This window comes from Neovison vison, chromosome 8 (assembly GCF_020171115.1).
Source record: "Neovison vison isolate M4711 chromosome 8, ASM_NN_V1, whole genome shotgun sequence".
Lineage (NCBI taxonomy): Eukaryota > Metazoa > Chordata > Mammalia > Carnivora > Mustelidae > Neogale > Neogale vison.
This window is the reverse complement of record NC_058098.1, coordinates 91,905,484-91,926,797: the sequence shown is the minus strand read 5'-3', so window position 1 is coordinate 91,926,797 and position 21,314 is coordinate 91,905,484. Positions and strand designations below refer to the sequence as shown.

The 21,314-nt window shown below is 42.5% G+C and overlaps 2 protein-coding genes across 2 annotated transcripts in view; one reads left to right on the top strand and one right to left on the bottom strand.

Annotated features, from left to right (window-relative positions):
* Positions 1-21,314, top strand: part of ADD2 (adducin 2) — a 107,123-nt gene that overhangs the window by 20,131 nt on the left and 65,678 nt on the right. The window lies entirely within an intron of this gene.
* Positions 893-1,830, bottom strand: LOC122915445 (60S ribosomal protein L32-like). The gene is made up of 2 exons (XM_044262230.1): positions 1,817-1,830; positions 893-1,328 (listed from the first exon to the last, which is right to left on the bottom strand). The coding sequence occupies exons 1-2, from the start codon at positions 1,828-1,830 to the stop codon at positions 893-895; spliced, it is 450 nt and encodes a 149-aa protein (XP_044118165.1).

Sequence of the window (21,314 nt, the reverse complement as noted above, 5' to 3'; positions counted from 1 at the left end):
CCTGGGATCATGACCTGAGCCGAAGGCAGAGGCTTTAACTCACTGACCTACCCAGGTGCACCGAAAGGTTTCCTTTTGATCTTGTTTGAATATGTGGTGTTTCTAATCTTACCTCTGGAGTTAGGTGAGGAGGAGGAAAGGACCCACAGGGTGAGGCAATCAGGTCATTAAACCTGAGAATAGCAATGTTCTTTGCAAGTGAGGGCCTTAGTGGCCTGGGGAAAACAATCATGGAGATGGGGCCGTTTTCCATTCTCTGCTATGTGTACAAGATCTTTCCTTCATTCTTGGTGCAGGTAACCAAACTGGAATGTCAAAACACCTGTTTTTCCTTTCAGCAAAAACACGTCAAGATTTCTTAAAAACCATTTAAACTTGATGCCATCATACATTTCTAACAAAACACAGGTTATACTGACCTATCCAAAGGCGGCAGCTGAAAGGAGCAAATGCCCTTGTACTCTTTTGGTAGTTGACATACTATTCAGAAAAAAAAAAAAAAGAATTTTTAATCCCCCTGAGAGCAAAGGAAATGATTTATTTATCACAGAGTAATGTCTCAGAAAGGTCGCTCTGAAAATTGTAAGTGGTTCCCATGCCACTGACCCATAGACACTGTCCCTGGAGTATAAAATGTGTATAGAAGGTATAAGGAGAAGGGTGATGTAGCAGATGCCAGGGTGAGTTTCTCTTGCCTCAGTGACTGGTTTGGGGCATGGTGGAGGAGCTCGTGCCCTGAGGCTCGGGATTGTATCTCAAGACTTGGCTTCCTTGTCTGAATCCACTGTTGGAGTCTTAGTTCTGGATTGCAGGGATCATTTGCTAAGCCTTTTTTTTTTTTTTGGTAGTTGTCTGGTTTTATTAACGCAAATACGATGTGCACATAAGCTGTCTATTCATTTTCTTCTCTGCGCAGCCTGGCATTGGGACTGTCAACTCTGGGGGCCAGCTGGGCTGCTCTTTCCGCAGTAGTCTTGTGGTTCTTGGTCGAGACATTGTCAGCAGACCCCGCATACTGAGATTTGTTGCACACCAGCAGTCCTTCAAGCTCCTTTATGCTGTGGGCTGGGGACTTCTGGAAGCCACTGGGCAGCCTGTGCTCTGTTTTCTTGTCGCTCCCATAACCAGGGCTGGGCATCAAGATCTGGCTCTTAAATCTTTTGTGCACCCTATAGTCAGTGCCTTGGGGTTTCTGCCAGTTGAGCTTAATTTTTACATATGGGTGTGACTGATGCCAGAGGAACTCCTTGGTCCTCTTTTTGATAGTCTCGGGCTTTGGCAGAGGTCTGAGGGTAACCGTGATGCCAAGCAGGAGAGGGCCGCCACCTCTGCAAGCAGAGCCTATTTGCTAAACCTTTGCTGTCTCCCAACATGTAGCCTAAAATCTGTGAGATGAGTAAGGCCACGGGAAAGAAAGGATGCCCTGGCAAATCCATCCAAAAACATTCGGTTCAGATGCTAACCCAGTAACCACAGGCTGTACTCAGTGGTGGGAGGCCCAGACCCTCAGGGGACAGTTGCTATCCTTGAGGTGAGGATGGTGAGACCTGGGACTCTGGGCTTGCAGGGAAATCTCAAGGCCAGGGAGTCCAGTGAGTACCGTAGGATGACACGTCTAGTAAACTACCAGAAAAAGACCTTGGCCCCAGGTATTTGGACCCTCAGGACAGCGCTTTCCCTTCTCCCTACAGTGTGCAAGGTGGAAGAATGGGATTGCCTGACTTAGAAACCTGATGGTCCTCACTTACTAGCGGTGTGACTGAGGACACATCTTTTCACCTCTGTTGCTGGGTTTACTCCTCTTGGTGGGACCTACTTCACTGCGGTCATTGTGAGGATGAAAGGAATGATTGCACGGGGTTAGTGCCTGGCCCCATGAACTGTTCCCTCATGTTAGCATCTGCCAGCTCTACTGTTAGAGCTTTTCACATTTGCATCTTCTTGAAGGCCCGAGAGTAAGAAGAAAGCTGAGTTGTATGCAGGTGCTGAAATAGTAGAGAACCACCGGAGAGACTCCCCATGATAATAATCCCACTACCCGCTGACAAGTGCCGTAAGGGCTCGGACGAGAGGCCTGTTAATTCTGCTCAAGAGATCAGAGGAAGCGCCGCAAAAGCGCTGACATTTGAGCTGGGTCTTACAAAGCAAGTTGGAATACTCCGGCTTGATTTGATTCCTTCTTGAAAGACTCCTTTTAAGCACAAAAACTTTATTTATTGGATGCTGTTCTGTAAGTGATCATTGCAGTTGCCGGCTCATTATTATTTGCGTTCTGTCAAGGGGATATTTATTACTTACAACTTCTCCCCACCATTTGCATAACCTGTAGATTTAAAAAATAGATTTGCTTCACAATGAATTTAGATTGTTAGTCCTTGTTTTGGCCATAATCTGCATGGAGGGATATTTATGCAATAGATACAGTTAATTTGTTTCTCTCACTATTGGCTACAGATGCTAGACTCAATTTATCTCCTCTCTGCAGGGTCCTTTGTTGTCCTTGAATATCCATCTCACATATGTCCCTGAGTATGTGCAACTGATTAATCATAAAAATGATGACATTCTTTGGAGTAATTGGACATTATATAAAAAGCATCTGCTGTGCTTTTCCAAGAGGGAGGGGCAGGCAATCTCCCAGTCGGCAGAGCAGCTGCTCTTCCTGGGGGGCAGTGTTCTGAGGCCTTGGTCTGGCAGTGGATGGGGACTTGGCCCTCAGCACATGGTGCTTCCCTGCTTTGTGCTGGGATGTTAGAAATGCCATGCTACGCTGAGGGCTGTGGCCTGTGCTTCAGGAGCAGACCAGCCCCTGTCACATCTAAAGGCCTCTTCCATATTCAGAAGAACTTCTCCCCACAGCTTGCATTTGCTCAGTCTCTGGTTCTGTACTTTGTGGCACTGTCTGGAAAAGAGGTATGGGAGTAAGAAGCAAAACAAAGCAAAGCAAAACCCAAACCTATAGCAAGGGTAAGGTGGGGCACTTTAATAGCTCCCCTCGAAAGCTTAGGTTCAGTTCCCTTAGCTGATCCGAAACTTAAGAGGACCAGAGGGCACAACCAGGTCACTACCAAGTCCTGTTTGATTTTTTTCATGCGTCTTCGGAACATTCCCAAATCCATGCATTTTTTCCCATCTCCCCTTTCCCTGAGTCCAAGCCTCATCATAGCCGTCACCCCACCTGGACATCTGCAGTGACCTCTGACTAGCTCCCGATTCCCACTTGTGCCCTGCCCCTGGGCTCTGTGGTTCACACTGTTCTTGCTTCATTGTTTCCTCTTACTCTTCTTCACGGTATCAGCTCCGAGGTCATTTCCCCTGGCAAGCTGTTTCAAGCCTGCTTTGCTAGGTGCCTAAATCTGTAAGTATAGGTATTCCTGTCATGGTTGGGTCCCTCCTAAAAAGAAGTAATCACAGGTACGCATACAATTGTTTCTGCGTTACTGGCCAATGCCAATTTCTTACATCAAACTGTAATTTTCATATTTGCTAGGATGTTTCCTGGTTTTGCTTACCAGCGTACCTTCTGTATAGCATGTGCCAAATCCTTTTTTCCCTCAACTGAATCACTGACAACATCTAACAACAGTGTTCATTTCTTTTCTCCGAGTGTTCAGTTTGGATGGAGTCAATTGAACAAGCCCCTCTGCCAATTTAAATCATTAGTGTTTAGGGGCACCTGGGTGGCTCAGTGGGTTAAGCCTCTGCCTTTGGCTCAGGTCATGATCTCAGGGTCCTGGGATCAAGCCCTGTGTTGGGCTCTCTGCTCAGCAGGGAGCCTGCTTCCTCCTCTCTCTCTGCCTGCCTCTCTGCCTACTTGTGATCTCTGTCTGTCAAATAAATAAATTAAAAAATCTTTTAAAAAAGTCATTACTGTTTGGTAGATAATTCTTCTCAGTGGGCTTTTAATACTACAAATTGTCCAACAATGCTATTAAGTTTTTCTTTAGCTATTCCACCCAGATATTTACCCAGTTTAAAAATAGTCAAATATGTGTTCTTTGGAATGTTCAGTCCAAGTGCTTTCATTTTTCAATACTGAATGATGTGTGAACAGATAATATTGTGACCCTAAATTGCCAAATTAGGTTCATTTGATTTATTAAAAATATCAACAGGATATGCAAACTAGGGTATTCTTGTTATGTTTTAGAGGTAGCTAGTAAGATTCTTGTCAGAGAAATAAACCCAGAATAATTTCTTGCATTTAAAATATATATACCAGCACCTTGCCTTGAAATAAGCAATAAAAATTGTAATGAAAAGCTAATATTCTGGGATTTGGTCTCCAAAATATTACAAAGAATTCTGGGATGAGAGTGTTTAAAGACAATGTCCTAATTTGCTTGTCACATTAAAACCTTGTCTTGAAAGCCGCTGCCTCCTTCTTAATAGCTTGTGCATAAGGATATCTTTAAATAAGCTACAACCATGCTTTTGGGACATCTCTCCCCCTGGGTTTTTAAAACCAGGTTTAATTAAGGGGTGCCTGGGTAGTGCAGTCAGTTATGCATCAGGCTCTTGGTTTTGGCTCAGGTTGTGATCTCAGGGTTGGGAGATCGAACCCCGTGTGAGCCTCTGCACTGAGCATTGCGGAGTCTGCTTGAAATAGTCTCTTCCCCTCTCTCTGCCCTCCCACTCATATTCTCTCTTGAGCTCTCTCTCTATCTCTCTCAAATAAATAATTAAATCTTAAAACCGGGTTTTATGGGCACCTGGGTGGCTCGGTGGGTTAAGCCGTTGCCTTCAGCTCAGGTCATGATCTCAGAGTCCTGGGATCGAGTCCCGAGTCGGGCTCTCTGCTCAGCAGGGAGCCTACTTCCTCCTCTCTCTCCGCCTGCCTCTCTGTCTACTTGTGATCTCTCTCTGTCAAATAAATAAATAAAATCTTTTTAAAAAGGGGGTTTTATTTTTATCTTATTTTTTAAAATTTAAATTCAATTAACTAACATAGAGCATATTATTACTTTCAGGGGTAGAGTTCAGTGACTCATCAGTTGTATGTAATACTCAGTGCTCACTGTATCACATGTCCTCCTTAATGCCCATCACCCAGTTATCCCATCCCCTCATTCCTGTCCCCTTCAGCAGCCCTCAGTTTGTTTCCTGTGGTCAAGAGTCTCTAACGGTTTGTTTCCCTCTCTGATTATGTCTTGTTTTATTTTTCCCTCCCTTCTTCAATCCTCCTCTGTTTTGTTTCTTAAATTCCACACATGAGTGGAATCATGGGGTAGTTTTCTTTCTCTGATTGACTTATTTCACTTAGCATAATGCTCTCTAGTTCCATCCATGTCATTGGAAATGGCAAGAGTTCAGAAACCAGGTTTATTTAAAAATAAACCTGACAAACCTTTCCAAATTTTACAAATGTATTTGAGATTTTATAAAATATTTTCTTCTCTTCTTGTATTAAGGTTAAGTGTGTCAAAGCATGTATTCTTCCTTAAATTACCTGAGTGATTGTAATATCCAAAAAGCAGCATAAAGAGAACCACAAGTTCGACATTTTTCTGTCAAAGAAACTGAACATTTCCTGTAGAGCAGAAGTTCCTTATGCTCACATTTATCTCATAGTATTCCAACTCCCAGGAAAAAAACAGTAAAAAATATGACCAGATTTTATTTTGCATGTATTCTTTTGAGTCAGGCGTTACAATGTACATATTACATGCACATTACTGTGTGAGACAATACGTAGAAAACCATGCTCTATTACCATTGAGATGCTCAAGGATAATTTTGACTTTAACCAATTTTGTCCCTTTTAATGCACTTTGGAACCTAATTCATCACAGATGTGACTTTGTGGTAATAATTTTGACCCACTTAAATCATTAAATGCATAGTCTTGGATTCTTGGGGAGACTGTGCTGACAGCAGTGTTATATTTTTAAAGTAGGCTTTTCACTTAACACATACGTAACAAGGTCCATAGCATAAGATTAAATAAGCTTTTACAAGAGAGCATGGGGTTTTCCCTCATGGACAATGTTAAACATGCATGGTCAAACTTAAATATTACATAACTTAAAAACACATTAAGATGTTTGTTTTATAGTAAGTGTAGCCAAGAACTTCATTTTTAGGCTCACTAGATATATGTTGTATGGCAGAGACCCTAAGGTTATTTTATCAGAGTTTGCTACAAAGCACAGCAAGAACTTGAATGGATCTTGTTGTCCTGAAATGTGAGCTCCAAAGACAAATATTAGCTACTGCATTTTCTTATCTTTGAGTTTTTATGGTCTTCCTCCTATTTCATTCACTGCTGTTCTGTAGACAAAAAGAGTTAAAGGATCAGTAGGTACTAGTTGAGTCTGTCTTGATGTTTCACCTTGAACTTGATCACTTTGGAAATGGCACCATGGTATTTTCTTTTAAGATTCTCTCTCTAGGAAGCCTGAGTGCCTGAGTCGGTTAAGTATCTGCCTTCGGCTCAGGTCATGATCCCAAGGTCTTGGGATCAGGCCCCACATCAGGCTCCCTGCTCAGTGGGAGGGATGCTTCTCCCTTTCCCGCTCCCCTTGCTTGTGAGCTCTCTCTCTCTCTGTCGGTCAAATAAATAAATTAAATTTTTAAAAAATAATATAAAATTCTCTCTTCAACCAGCAATCCATTTCTCCTTTTAACAGTTTAACTATTTCACTTCCCCTAAATGAAACAGTGTGTATAAATTAAAGATAGATAGGAACACCCAGAACTTAGTTTTGCCGTATCAGGAGCTGCCTCCAAGCACAAGTGGGGTTGAGCTGTTCATGGTGTCTTGTTGGGCCCAGGGCACATATTGTCTGGTGATGTACTTGATGGTACATTTTCATATGCGCAGACACGAAAAGGCTTTGCTTTCTCAAAAAAAAAAAAAAAATCACCAGCTCAGAAACAGAACTTTCCTGTCCTAGGATATGTTTAAGGCAGTTCTCCAATCTGCAGAAGGAAAACAAGTTATGGAAAAGAAGAATTAGCACAAGGTATTGGTACTCCCAGACATATTAGGGATATTAAAGTTATGGCATATTATAGTATTTCAAATAGAACAGATGGAATCAAATGCTTATAGAATGCCTGATGTCTTTCTTTAGAACTTGAACATTCTCAGGATAGCTTGAAAAAAAATTTTTTTTAAATTTTTTATTTTTTATAAACATATATTTTTATCCCCAGGGGTACAGGTCTGTGAATCGCCAGGTTTACACACTTCACAGCACTCACCAAAGCGCATACCCTCCCCAGTGTCCATAACCCCACCCCCCTTCTTCCAACTCCCCTCCCCCCCAGCAACCCTCAGTTTGTTTTGTGAGGTTTGTCTCCCTCCCAATCCCATCTTGTTTCATTTATTCTTCTCCTACCCACTTAAGCCCCCATGTTGCATCACCACTTCCTCATATCAGGGAGATCATATGATAGTTGTCTTTCTCCAATTGACTTATTTCACTAAGCATGATATGCTCTAGTTCCATCCATGTTGTCGCAAATGGCAAGGTTTCATTTCTTTTGATGGCTGCATAGTATTCCATAGTGTATATATACCACATCTTCTTGATCCATTCATCTGTTGATGGACATCTAGGTTCTTTCCATAGTTTGGCTATTGTGGACATTGCTGCTATAAACATTCGGGTGCATGTGCCCCTTCGGATCACTACGTTTGTATCTTTAGGGTAAATACCCAGTAGTGCAATTGCTGGGTCATAGGGCAGTTCTATTTTCAACATTTTGAGGAACCTCCATACTGTTTTCCAGAGTGGTTGCACCAGCTTGCATTCCCACCAACAGTGTAGGAGGGTTCCCCTTTCTCCGCATCCTCGCCAGCATCTGTCATTTCCTGACTTGTTGATTTTAGCCATTCTGACTGGTGTGAGGTGATATCTCATTGTGGTTTTGATTTGTATTTCCCTGATGCCGAGTGATATGGAGCACTTTTTCATGTGTCTGTTGGCCATCTGGATGTCTTCTTTGCAGAAATGTCTGTTCATGTCCTCTGCCCATTTCTTGATTGGATTATTTGTTTTTTGGGTGTTGAGTTTGCTAAGTTCTTTATAGATTTTGGACACTAATCCTTTATCTGATATGTCGTTTGCAAATATCTTCTCCCATTCTGTCAGTTGTCTTTTGATTTTGTTAACTGTTTCCTTTGCTGTGCAAAAGCTTTTGATCTTGATGAAATCCCAATAGTTCATTTTTGCCCTTGCTTCCCTTGCCTTTGGCGATGTTCCTAGGAAGATGTTGCTGCGGCTGAGGTCGAAGAGGTTGCTGCCTGTGTTCTCCTCAAGGATTTTGATGGATTCCTTTCTCACATTGAGGTCCTTCATCCATTTTGAGTCTATTTTCGTGTGTGGTGTAAGGAAATGGTCCAATTTCATTTTTCTGCATGTGTCTGTCCAATTTTCCCAACACCATTTATTGAAGAGGCTGTCTTTTTTCCATTGGACATTCTTTCCTGCTTTGTCGAAGATTAGTTGACCATAGAGTTGAGGGTCTATTTCTGGGCTCTCTATCCTGTTGCATTGATCGATGTGTCTGTTTTTGTGCCAGTACCATGCTGTCTTGATGATGACAGCTTTGTAATAGACCTTGAAGTCCGGAATTGTGATGCCACCAATTTTGGCTTTCTTTTTCAATATCCCTTTGGCTATTCGAAGTCTTTTCCGGTTCCATATAAATTTTAGAATTATTTGTTCCATTTCTTTGAAAAAGATGGATGGTACTTTGATAGGAATTGCATTAAATATGTAGATTGCTTTAGGTAGCATAGACATTTTCACAATATTTATTCTTCCAATCCAGGAGCATGGAACATTTTTCCATTTCTTTGTGTCTTCCTCAATTTCTTTCATGAGTACTTTATAGTTTTCTGAGTATAGATTCTGTGCCTCTTTGGTTAGGTTTATTCCTAGGTATCTTATGGTTTGGGGTGCAATTTTAAATGGGATCGACTCCTTAATTTCTCTTTCTTCTGTCTTGTTGTTGGTGTAGAGTAATGCAACTGATTTCTGTGCATTGATTTTATATCCTGACACTTTACTGAATTCCTGTACAAGTTCTAGCAGTTTTGGAGTGGAGTCTTTTGGGTTTTGCACATATAGTATCATATCATCTTCAAAGAGTGATAATTTGACTTCTTTGCCTATTTGGATGCCTTTAATTTCCTTTTGTTGTCTGATTGCTGAGGCTAGGACTTCTAGTACTATGTTGAATAGCAGTGGTGATAATGGACATCCCGCTTGAAAATTTATAATATAGACCAGCATCCTCATTTTATTGCTGATTGGAGAGATGTCACAATGGGATAATTGATTTGCCTACAAGTCCACAGCTGGATTTGCAAGTGGTGGAGGAGCTGAGATTATGATCCTGGCATCCTGACTCTAGCGTGACCAGACTGGTCTGAAGTGAGAGAAGAAGGGGAAGAGAAAAGGAAAAGAGAGAGAGAGAAAGCTAGTAAATGCCAAAGGAGGGCAATAAGGGGTGGTTGCCTAGTCAGAGCTGCAAATGATAGGTTTTTGTAATGGATTTTTTTTTTTTTTAGAACATTTTTAGGTTCACAACTAAACTGAGCTGAAGGTACGGAGGTTTTCCGCATACTTCCTGACCCCGCATATGTTTAGCCTCCTCCATTACCAGCATTTCCTACAAGATTGGAACTGACAGGGACACATTATCACCCAAAGTCCATAGTCTACATTAGGGCTCACCCTTACCAGTCAGGTTTTACGAAAGGGCTCAAGCTGGAGGAGGGGCTTGACCTCACCCTGAAAGGAGAGGGAAGGCCTTGATCATTACCATCTACAGAAGTTTAACACGGATCTCTTATACCACATCTTGGGGGCAAGTTGTTCCCCTGAAGGACTGTGGCTCCCTCCCCCCTCTCCAATAACTAGTGGTACTTTGTGAGCCAGTATGAAGCTGAGGCAACTGTGTGGATCCGGGGAAGTATGGATTTCAATGATGCACCATGACCCAGTCATGAAGACGTTATCTGTTCCTTCCCTCCCAACAAAAGAACAGAATTGGGTTGTTCTCCCTGTTGAGAACTGTGCTTCTTATGGGCTCATTATGCAAAGAGCTTGTTGAAAATATGGCTCTTCCTGGAAGTTGCCAAATTAAATGCTAACACTGAGCACAAACAGGCAGCCATTTTCCAAAACAAGTTCATTGCTGAGTAATATCATATATTCCTCCCTCTTCTCAGTATCTCCCCTAGCCCCATTGGCTGGGCTGGCTTTGCACCTGTCCTTATAGATTTTTCTTTCCTCTCTGTAAACTGATATGTTCCCAATCCCATTCCCAATTTTGTGTATTAGCTATTTCTTTATTGAGTTGCTAAGAATATGTCTTATTTATTTATAACCAGGTCTTGGATTAATTGTTTCATTAACTCTTATTATCCTAATTTGCTTCTTCTTTCCTTAAACTTACTCTTTCTTTTTTTTAAAAAAGATTTTATTTATTTGAGAAAGAGAAATTGAGTGAGAGAGAGAGAGAATGAGTGCATGAGCAGAGGGAGGGGACAGAGGGAGAAACAGACTCCTTGCTGAGCAGGGAGCCTAATACTGGGCTCGATCCCAGAGCCCTGGGGTCATGACCTGAGTCAAAGACACCAGACACTTAACTTACTGAGCCACCCAGGAGCCCCAGTCTCTCTAACTTTTAAAATTGAATGCTTAGATATTTTATTTTCATTCTTGTTAATAAAAGCATTAAAGGCTATAAGTTTCTTTTTAAATGTGGCTCTGGCTTCAGTTACCAGCTGTTGATATATAGTGTTCTTTTTGTCATTTTCTAAATAATATGCAATTGCAGATTGATTTCCTTTGTGAACAAATAAATGTTGTTTAGGGGAGAGTTTTAAGATCTCTAGGTGAATCTGTTTGTGGTTAAAAATGTATTACTGGGCACCTGGATGGCTTAGTGGTTTAAAGCCTCTGCCTTTGGCTCAGGTCATGATCCCGGAGTCCTGGGATCGAGGCCCACATCGGGCTCTCTGCTCCACAGGGAGCCTGTTTCCTCCTCTCTCTCTGCCTGCCTCTCCACCTACTTGTAATCTCTGTCTGTCAAATAAATAAATAAAATCTTTTAAAAAGGTATTACCTAATTTTAATGTTTTGTGGTCAGAGAATATGTCTTTCTCAATTCTTAGGATTTATTGGAGATGGTTTTGTATCCCGATTCATAATAAATTTTTAAAAAAGATTTTATTTATTTATTTGACAGATAGAGATCACAAGTAGGCAGAGAGGCAGGCAGAGAGAGAGGAAGGGAAGCAGGCACCCTGCTGAGCAGAGAGCCCGATGTAGGGCTCTATCCTAGGACCCTGGGATCATGACCTGAGCCGAAGGCAGCAGCTTTAACCCACTGAACCACCCAGGTGCCCCCATAATAAATTTTTATAAATGTTCCATCAATGTGTAATCCAAATGTCTCCAAGATCTTCAGCCCATTTTTTACATACAATTTACCTTTCTTTTAATATGTAATCAAAATGGCTCAAACCTCTATTCCACAAACTGTGGGAAGGTCCATGTCCTTCACAGATTCTGCAAGACATTTTGGGTGGAGGAACTTGCATTTCTTGGTCCACCTCATAGTGTATATTGTTTGTGGTTCTGACCATGACCTTAGTCAGACTGTTTGTTATGACAGACCTGTTATGCTGTGGTATCAAGCCCTTCTGTGACCTCAGTGGCTGAACACAATAGAGATTTACTTTCTTGTTCTTGCTGCATGTCTACATGGCATCATTGATCCCAAGAAGACATCGGCAGTGGTGAGCTGGAAGCGGGTGGGAAATGATCCTCTTCTATCTCTGGAAGTAGAGAGGAAACAGATACTGGTGAACAGGAGTGTCTGTCATACTTGACAGCTTGCCTCCCAGAAGAGCTGCCCTCTTTGTTAATACATTTGCCGCCATTAAACACTGTCCTTTCTCCCAGAGCACCACTAACACAAGGCTCTTCTGCATGTCAGACTTCTAAACAAAGGATTAGGCACACTGAAGTTTTTTATTTATAGTATAGGGCTGGAAATGACTTTTAAATTCAATTCAGCATCAGTGATTTTTGAAATTTATTGGCCATTCTCCATCACAGGGGGTTTTTCATTGTCTGTTTCTTTCTGTAGGCCCCCGTTCTTTGCCATGTTCTTGTCCCAGTGCACCTGTTTTTGCATTTCCCATCTTTCCCCATATGGTGCTGGTGCACCACTTTGATTTTTTTTTTAAGACTTTATTCATTTAGTTGAGAGAGAGAGAGAAAGAGAGCATGCACAAGCAGGGGGGAGGGGCAGAGGGAGAAGCAGACTCCCTGCTGAGCTGGGAGCCCAACGTGGGGCTCAATCCCAGGACCCCCGTATCAGGACCTGAGCCGAAGACAGACACTTAACCAACTGAGTCAGCAGGTGCCCCCCACCCACTTCTGATATATTTGTTACTCTTTCTACAAGACAGTTTATCCCTTTGTTTTCCCATCTTCTTCCACATCAAGGCTGATAAGTAAAAGGAAATTGTTTCCTTTACTCTCATTTCTGACATGAAATGTGTAGTTTTTTGTTTTGTTTTTTTTTTAAATACTGACCAATTCCATAATACAGAATAATTCAGTTCAATTCTGACAATACCTACCTGGAGTTAGCAACAGATACAACAGGTTAAGTGCTCAGTCCCACAAGACTACAGCCATTTCAGATGCTAATTGCAAGCCTAGGCCTCTGCACACTTCTTACTGATTGGCTATAAATCAGGAGATCCCCTACACCTCTTCGGGTTTAATTATTTGCTAGAACAGCTCACAGAATTTAGGGAATTTCTTATATCCACTAGTTTATTATATAATGAAAGATATGATACAGGATACAGATGGTCAGATGAAGAGGTACGTAGAGTGAGGTCTGGAAGGGTCTCAAGCATAGGAGCTTCTGTGCATGGGGATTCGTTCACCAACCTTGAAGCTCTCCAAATCCTGTATTTTAGGGATTTTTATGCAGCTTGATCACATAGGCATGATCAATTATTAGCTCAGTTTCCAGCTCCTCTCCCTGTGCTGGAAGATGGGAGATAGGACTGAAAGTTCTAGGCTTCTGATCATACCTTGGTCTTTCTGGTGACTAACTCCCATCCTGAAGCACACCAAGAGTCATTTCATTAGAACAAAGGATGCTCCTATAATCCAGAAAATTCCAAGGGATTTAAGAACTCTGTGTAAGGGGCACCTGGGTAGCTCAGTGGGCTAAGCCTCTGCCTTCGGCTCAGGAATTGATCTCAGGGTCCTGGGATCGAGTCCCGCATCAGGCTCTCTGCTCAGCGGGGAGCCTGCTTTCTCCTCTCCCTCTCTCTCTGCCTACTTGTGATTGCTCTCTGTCAAATAAATAAATAAAATCTTTAAAAACAAAACAAAACTCTGTGTAAGATGTGCCTATCATCCCTATCACTCAGAAAATTCCAACGGTTTTAGGAGCTGTGTGTCAGGAACCTGGGTCAAAGACCAAATATTAGAACAGAAGACGCTCCTAGCACCCCTAATTCTCAGGAGATTATAAGAGTTTTAAGAACTCTGTGTCAGGAACTGGGGGTAACATATTTCTTACTTTACCACAAGGGAGGAAGGAATTTGATTTTTTTTTTTTAAAGATTTTATTTATTTGTTAGAGGGGGCGAGAGCACAAGCAGGGTAAGCTGCAGAGGGAGAGGGAGAAGATGACTCCCCGCTGAGCAGGGAGCCTGACGACAAGGGGCTGGATCCCAGGACCCCAGAATCTTGACCTGAGCTGAAGGCAGATGCTTAACTGACTTGTGAGCCAACTAGGCAGCCCTCACTTTTCGTTTTTTTAAGAGGCCTATCAAAAAAGTTCCCAGACCCAAAACACACATAAAACCCCCCGAAAGAAACCATAAAACCCCCACTATCTCACTCAGGCTAAATGATGCTTCTCCTAGAAGGAAGAAATGTTTTGCTGGACTGTTTTCTTTAACAGGCATTTTGCCCTGCTCTTGATGCTTACAGTGAAATTGCTTTTACAGTATTAATGTTCGGTATACATCTTGTCACCCAAACCTATTGACTCCTGAGTTTGTATTGTGAGAATTTCAATATCAAGAGATACATTTAAGTCTAATCAACCTATTCAGGCTTTTGTACCCTCTGCCCCACTTTTCTAACCTCTTTAATTTGTTATGAACTGAGAAGTATATTAGTGTCATCCATTATCATTTGGATCCTGTTGTTTTCTCACCAGTTCTCAGCTGTTGATATATACAGGTATATGTATATATAACATGTATATATGTATGTATAACTAATATGTATGTATATACATATGTATCAAAATACATACATATAGTTCATACTATGTTATTTGATGCATAGCATCAATCATTCAATATGATATTTTCATTGTGGAAACTACTCTCTTCATATATAAAATAATCTTTGCTTTATCTAGACGTTTTTACCTTGAATTTTGTTATCTTTGATAAAAATGCTGTAATCCATTGTTTGTTTACATTTATTTTTTTTCCTGGATAGCTAATGATTATTAATCATGTTGAATGACATACATATATCTTTTAATAAGTAGCCTAGAGGTGGATTTTGTCTGACTCCCACACATATCCTATTATAGTCTCTTCTTATCTGTGTCTTCAAATCTCTGGTTTTAACTTAATATTGGAATCTGTGTCTGTCTTCAGCCATGTTGCTTGCCTAACACTGCAGTCTTGATACAGATGTAGCATGAGATGTGCTCACGGTGATGATATGTGTGAAATGGCCCTGACACTCAAGGGAAAGCTCCACATCAGAGTGGGAAGGTTGCTAAAGTTTCCGGAGAGTACAGAGCCAGTAGGCAGGCAGTGGGGGAAGAATAAGGTGTCACCTTCTATCTGATGAGCTTTCTCTCCTCCAAATGACAAAGACAGATGCCTGTGTCAGTCACTCTTTGTGCCTCTCCTTTCAATAACATAGGTCTTGTGATGAGCAAATATTCCTCTCTTGTTCTGGCTCAAGTCAAATTGTCAGTCTTTGTTTCTGGAGTATTTATGAATTATGATCTGATTTAGTGTGTGAGTCAACATGGGGTTTTAGTGAAAAGTTGGGGGAGACTGAGTAATGGAGAACTAGGTAGACACCATCCTCAATTGGAATTTCTCATAGTATTTGTAATTATTTAAAACATTTCTGGTCATCTATCACCAGATTTTTGTTTTCATTTATAAATAGGTCTCTCAAGTAGTATTTGATTTTCTTTTTAAATAAACAAGCTATGGAAACAATTGCATGCCTCTTGGTACACTGGAGTTTGGAATCAGATGAACCCAGGGCTAGTGTTCATTCAGCTCAGCCACTTATTAGCTGTATGATTCTGAGAAACTTAAATTGCTCTGAGTCTCAGTTTCCTTTTTTGTAAAATGGGGATAACAATTTCCACTCTAAAAAATGGTAGTGAAGATTGGAGGTTATCTATGGTATGTTTGCTAGAACTTGTTCTCTTTTGGCCTCACATGGATGTGAGAAGCTGAATTGCAGAAGAATCCTTAGGGAGATGGAATCAGAGCATAGCTTGGATGAATTAAATGTTTCAAAATAGTATCAAGCCGGAAGTATCCTTTTTTTTTTTTTTAAAGATTTTATTTATTTATTTGACAGAGAGAGACCACAAGTAGGCAGAGAGGCAGGCAGAGAGAGAGAGGGAAGCAGGCTCCCTGCTGAGCAGAGAGCCCGATGCGGGACTTGATCCCAGGACCCTGAGATCACAACCTGAGCCGAAGGCAGCGGCTTAATCCACTGAGCCACCCAGGCACCCCAGAAGTATCCTTTTTATAATAGGGATGGTCTTTCTCTCCTGAATTGTGCCGTTATTAGAAACTAGATGGACTAAATGATTCTGCCTTCCTCCTGATATTATTTAAGTATTTTTTTACATGTTTTATTTATTTATTTGAGAGAGAAAGAGAGCACAAGCAGGGGGAGGGGCAGAGGGAGAAGCAGACTCCTGCTGAGCAGGGAACCTGGTCAGCAGGACCAGGCTGGGGCTTGGTCCTAGGACACTGGGATCATGACCTGAGCCAAAGGCAGACATTTAATGGACTGAGCCACACAGGTGCCAGGTACTTATTTAAGTATTTCATTAAAAAAAAATTTTTTTTTTAAAGCAAGACTGGGGAGAAATAAATATTTACAGGTCTAAAGTAAAGAGTCTTATTAAGACTTTCTGAACAAGGCAGCTTGTAAAGCATTTGAAGAGTTCTAGATGTTATATAATCTAAATAACTTATCTCTGTATGTAGCACTCTGTCTTGTCTTATTTGTTTAGAAGTTTTAGCTGAGTGTTCTGACTGACCTCAGGGAACTGTTATGCATTATCACGAAGCCTAGTGGGGGCATTTTGCAAAAATACTTGAAAATTGTAGGTCAGCACGATCAAGGAGCTGTCAGAAGTTTTCTGTCTAATCAGCGGGAGCAGAACCAGCTTCAATCTCACCATTAACGTGAGGAGTCTGGTAGAGAAACCTCAGCGAGTGAGAGCTGCTTCTGTGAACAAGCGGTTAACTGACACTCTATTTCTGCATAAACCAGTGTTAACTTGTGCCAGGATATTTCCGTGCAGCTTGATGATTAGTGCTCTGAGCTCCTGCCCAGCTGGCCTACTGTTTAATCCAGTATCCCACTGCTGCTCTGTGACCCTCCTAATGCCTTCATGCCAGTCTGGGGCTCCTTCCTCTGAACACAGGCTTTCTTTAGGGGATGGGGGCTGAAGACATTGCCATCTATCTGATTGTTCTCAGTGTCTCTGCTTCCTTGACAGTTGAAGAAGACTCTGCTCTGTACACATAGGTTCTTCCCTTGCCCTGTTGGACCCTACTGAGGGGAAAAGCCATGACTGACTGCCTAATTAAGCCTGTTCTCCTGGCTTCTGGAGTGGAAGGTGGGGGAAGAGAGCCAGGGCTTGGAAAGAGAGATGGGCAGGGTAGGAGAAGGGAAAGACAAATTGAATGAGGTTTAATTTGCATGATGAAGTTGACGCTGTCCGGGAAAGAGTGAGGGGAAAGGAAGGGGGCCTGAGGTAGGACTAAGGCAGAGCTGGCTGGGGCAGAAGAGTTTTGGGCAGTGAAGAGATTGAGACTTGGGAGTAGAGGTCTGTGGTAACTGTGTATGTGAGTGTAGTGAATCGGAGAGGAAAAGGGAGATTAAAAAGTACAGCTGGAGTGAGTGCTGTGAATGTGTAAGACTGATGAGTCACAGTCTTGTACCTCTGAGACAAATAATACATTACATGTTAATTTAAAAAATTAATAAAAATTTTAAAAAGATTAAAAGTGCTGCTGGAGAGACTCTCTATTCTTCTTGGTGCTTGAGAAATCTAAGCAAAGGATTCAAGATATTTTAGAATTTTGTATTGCGTGAATTGTGTCCTCAGGATTGTGCCATCCTTCCAGGACTGACATGGGTGTGCAAGGACACTGTCAGATTAAACTCCAGTCCTACTGGACAAGGACTTAGTTCCTCTTTCAGTTAATCATTATGTCTGTCTGCCCCCAGCCCTGTATACACTCTTAGGGTTTAATTCAGAGAGCGCGTTTAATTCCCCATTTCTCTGTTCAGGTGTCTCACTGTAGCTTCCCTGCGCGGACAGGGACCAACACCATCACCATCGGTGGTCTTACCGGTTATAGTAAGGCAGTTGCAGTAACTGGGCAGTCAGATAAAGCACTGTGGGAAGTGAAAACCTAACTGATACTCTTGGAACTCGAGAGTTGAAAACCTTAAATTTCTTTCTCACAATCACTTCAAAATTGTGAGCACTTTCTGTAGGTGATTTCACAGTGTCTAGAATAAGCATTCATTCATCATGAAAGCTCTGCAGACCCACATCAGGCCTCATATGTGCAAGTGGTTCTTCCAGAGCTGTGAGGGTAGAGAGATGGGTCAGAAAAGGGTCTGGAGGACTCTTGGTTTAAAAGGACAGATGAAGGGTGCCTGGGTGGCTCAGCGGGTTAAGCCTCTGCCTTTGGTTCAGGTCATGATCTCAGGGTCCTTGGGATCGAGCACGGAGCCTGCTTCCGCCCCCTCCACTGCCACCTGCCTCTCTGCCTGCTTGTGATCTCTCTCTGTGTCAAATAAATAAAATAAAATCTTAAAAAAAAAAAAAAAAAAAAAGGACAGATGAAGCATGTATCCAGATGGGTATGATGCGAGGTAAAGTGTGCTCACTTCTGAAAAGGGAGCTGACAGTGTTGGCTCAGGGAATTCAGAGGATCAAGTGCATGGGTTGTTTTCCAGGCAAGATTGTCCTTAATGTGTACCCCTTTAGGGCCCCTTTAATTTATTCCCCATGCTTGGTTATCACAGAGCATATCCCTGAAGGTACCAGTCACCATATTCCCTCTCTTGCCAGCAGGCAGTTCACTCTGTCTTTCTCTGTTTCCGCTCTATCTCAGACTCCCACTTCCCTGGTGGTAATAATATTGGGGTTCTCCTCTCTCCTTCTCCCCAGATCCCTGTCCTGTCCCTGACTCTCCAATGCCCCCTCCCAAACAAGGGAACATTTACCCAGATCCTTCCCCTGCAAAAAACTTCCCTGGGCCCTATTCACTGCCTTGGGTAGAAAATCAGGTTGGAACAATTGGTGGATCCCAGTGGGCTGACTCTTGTTTGGAGAAATGTGGGGTTGGATGTTTTGAAGGAAAAAGTGCTGGGTGGCATTGGGTAATTAATCCTCCTTCCCTATGCCATTTCCGGTAACATGGGTCAATCGCTTGTCCCTTGTCAATTGTCCTGTCCTTTTCGGTGTGGATGAACTCATTCCACCCACCCCCCACCCCCGCCATGGATTTGTTCGTGTGGGCTAGGCTGGTGTGGGCTGTGGAAGGAGCCCCTGCTCCACTAGCCAGGGCTAGTGATTTTGTGACATGGTCTTTAGTGTCCCCAGTGGGGAAGAGATGGCGGGCCCTGTTGAGAAGTGAGCAGAAGGCACTGCTGAGGCCAGGCCCAGGCTTTCTAATTCTAGAGCTAAGAACAGACTGGTTTCCTTGACAACAGAGGCAAAGTCTGCTCATCTGCTCCTGGGGATGGGCTTTGTGTGTCTGTGGAAAGCACTGGGACTTGGGGACAAGAAAGGATATCCTTTCTTTATCAGTGCAGCAACCCATTTCTGAAAACTCGCCAACTCTTACTGTATTTTAAAAATATTATACATTTCCGAGGTGGCACAATGACATCAGTTATGTAATCTACACATTGGCAATCCAAACATAGAATCTTCCCTTCCTTTCCACTGCATTGCTTCTGATTCTTGACATATTTTATCAGACCGGCAACACCTTTTTGATAACGTGTTTTAAGATGTCAGTCAAATATGTACCTAGCACTCTTGATGGCTAAATGAAAAGCATTTTTCCCTTCTTCAGCTAGAAGAGATTTGTGTGGCCAGGCAGCTGGGAGGTAATGAAAATCAGCGCTTGACAAACTGATATTGGCTCAAACATACACTTGTCATATGGCATCTTCAGAAAAAGCTTTGGGATCCAAACGCTTTCTTGATACAAACCAGAAGATTCAGGCGAAAAGCTTATCCCTTTGAATATTTACCCAGCCATCAACCAGGATGAAATCCTACCACTTATATCAACATGGATGGAACTGGGGAGGATTATGCTGAGTGAAATAAGTCAATCAAAGCAAGGTGATTATCATGTGATTTCACTTATATGTGGGATATGAGAAACAACAAAGAGACTCATAGGGGAAGGGAAGGAAAACTGAATGGGAAGAACAAACCACAAGAGGCTTAACTATGGGAAACCAACTGAGGGTTGCTGGAGGGGAGGTGGGTGGGGTAACTGGGTGACTGGCATGAAGGACGGTACCGAGCACTGATGTGATGAACACTGGGTGTTATATGCAACTGACGAATGACTGAACACTACATCTGAAACTAATGACATACTAGATGTTGGCTAATTGAATTTAAATTAAAAAAAAAAAGTTACCCATTTGCTTTGCCTACCAGGCCTGATTTCAAGGCAGCATATCTTGGTAGCGGTTTGGTCTTGAATTCATGCACTACCCTTCCCTTCCTATGCATTATTAAAGCCTCCTTAAAAAGCAGCCTGCAGATCACAGGGGAGAAGACATGCCAGCAGTGACTTCACGTCTCCTGCAAGAAGCAACATCTGCTGCCAGAAAACTCAGGAAAAAGATCTGCAAAATTGCAGCCTGTGGTAGATTTGATAAAGATGGCTCTTGGACCCTGAGCTTATAAAAAGCAGCGAATTTGTCCAAATCTGTCTTACTTTTTTGTGTGTCTGTGTCAGTGCACAGCATTCTTGAATGCTAGGTAATTTAGATGAGAAATTGTGAGGAGTACTTGTGTGCCAGGAGTGACTGATGAGATGGGAATTAATTAGCAGAGGGAGGCCGATTCTGACAGATGCACGAACAGACAGGTAGGGGCCAGAACCATCTTTTCCATGAGATGTTTTGGTGACTCTCCTCTTGTGAAGTCCAAAGCACTAGGACTCAATCTTAGCTCTTGCATGCCCCCCTCCCAGTAACCAAGGGAGGAGCTGTGGCATTCAAAGCCCTGTACAAGTTCCTTTGTTCCTTTCATCTCCCCCAGGGAAAGGCTCCCCTGGCAGGAGAATTCCTAGGCTGAGTTCTTTGTTTAGAGGCAACCTCCTGGGACCTTGCTACTCTGTGGATGCCACCAGATTCTCTTCCCCACCCACATTTCCTACGTCTCTGAGGGCCAGCTGAGGATGACCAGGGAGAGGGAAAGCCCACCTCAGCCCTTCCCTTACATGGACCAAGCAGAAACACCACTGGAGTCCGTCAAATCACAGACTCTCAGTAGAAGAGCATCTCTGTACTGGAAGGAACTTCAGAGTCTGTCTTATCCCACATTTTATTTTATAGATGCCCGGAAGCCCAGAGATGTTGAGGGACTTGCTCTGGTCACACAGCAAGTTAGTTAGAGAGTTAGGACCAGACCTTTAGCTCTTGAGTCTGTCCAGGGCGCTTTCCCAGGACACAACTCCTGGAGTGCTCACTTAGGGCTGTGGTTTCTCAGTATGGTGTATAGATCAAGTGTATATCCAGGGCTCAGGAAAGCTTTGTTTTATACATATATTGACCTCCGCTGGTCCTGATATACATTGCATTCAAATGTTTCTCTGTCAGATAGAATTTGAAGACTTACTGTGAATCTAGAATTGTGCAAGGAGTTTCCATGTGAAGCTGGATTTTTGTAGATGTGTTTTGGTAGGAGTGTCACTGGCTAAACCCAGTGCTGGTTTTGATTTGTTGACCAATGATTTTGCAAATTATAAA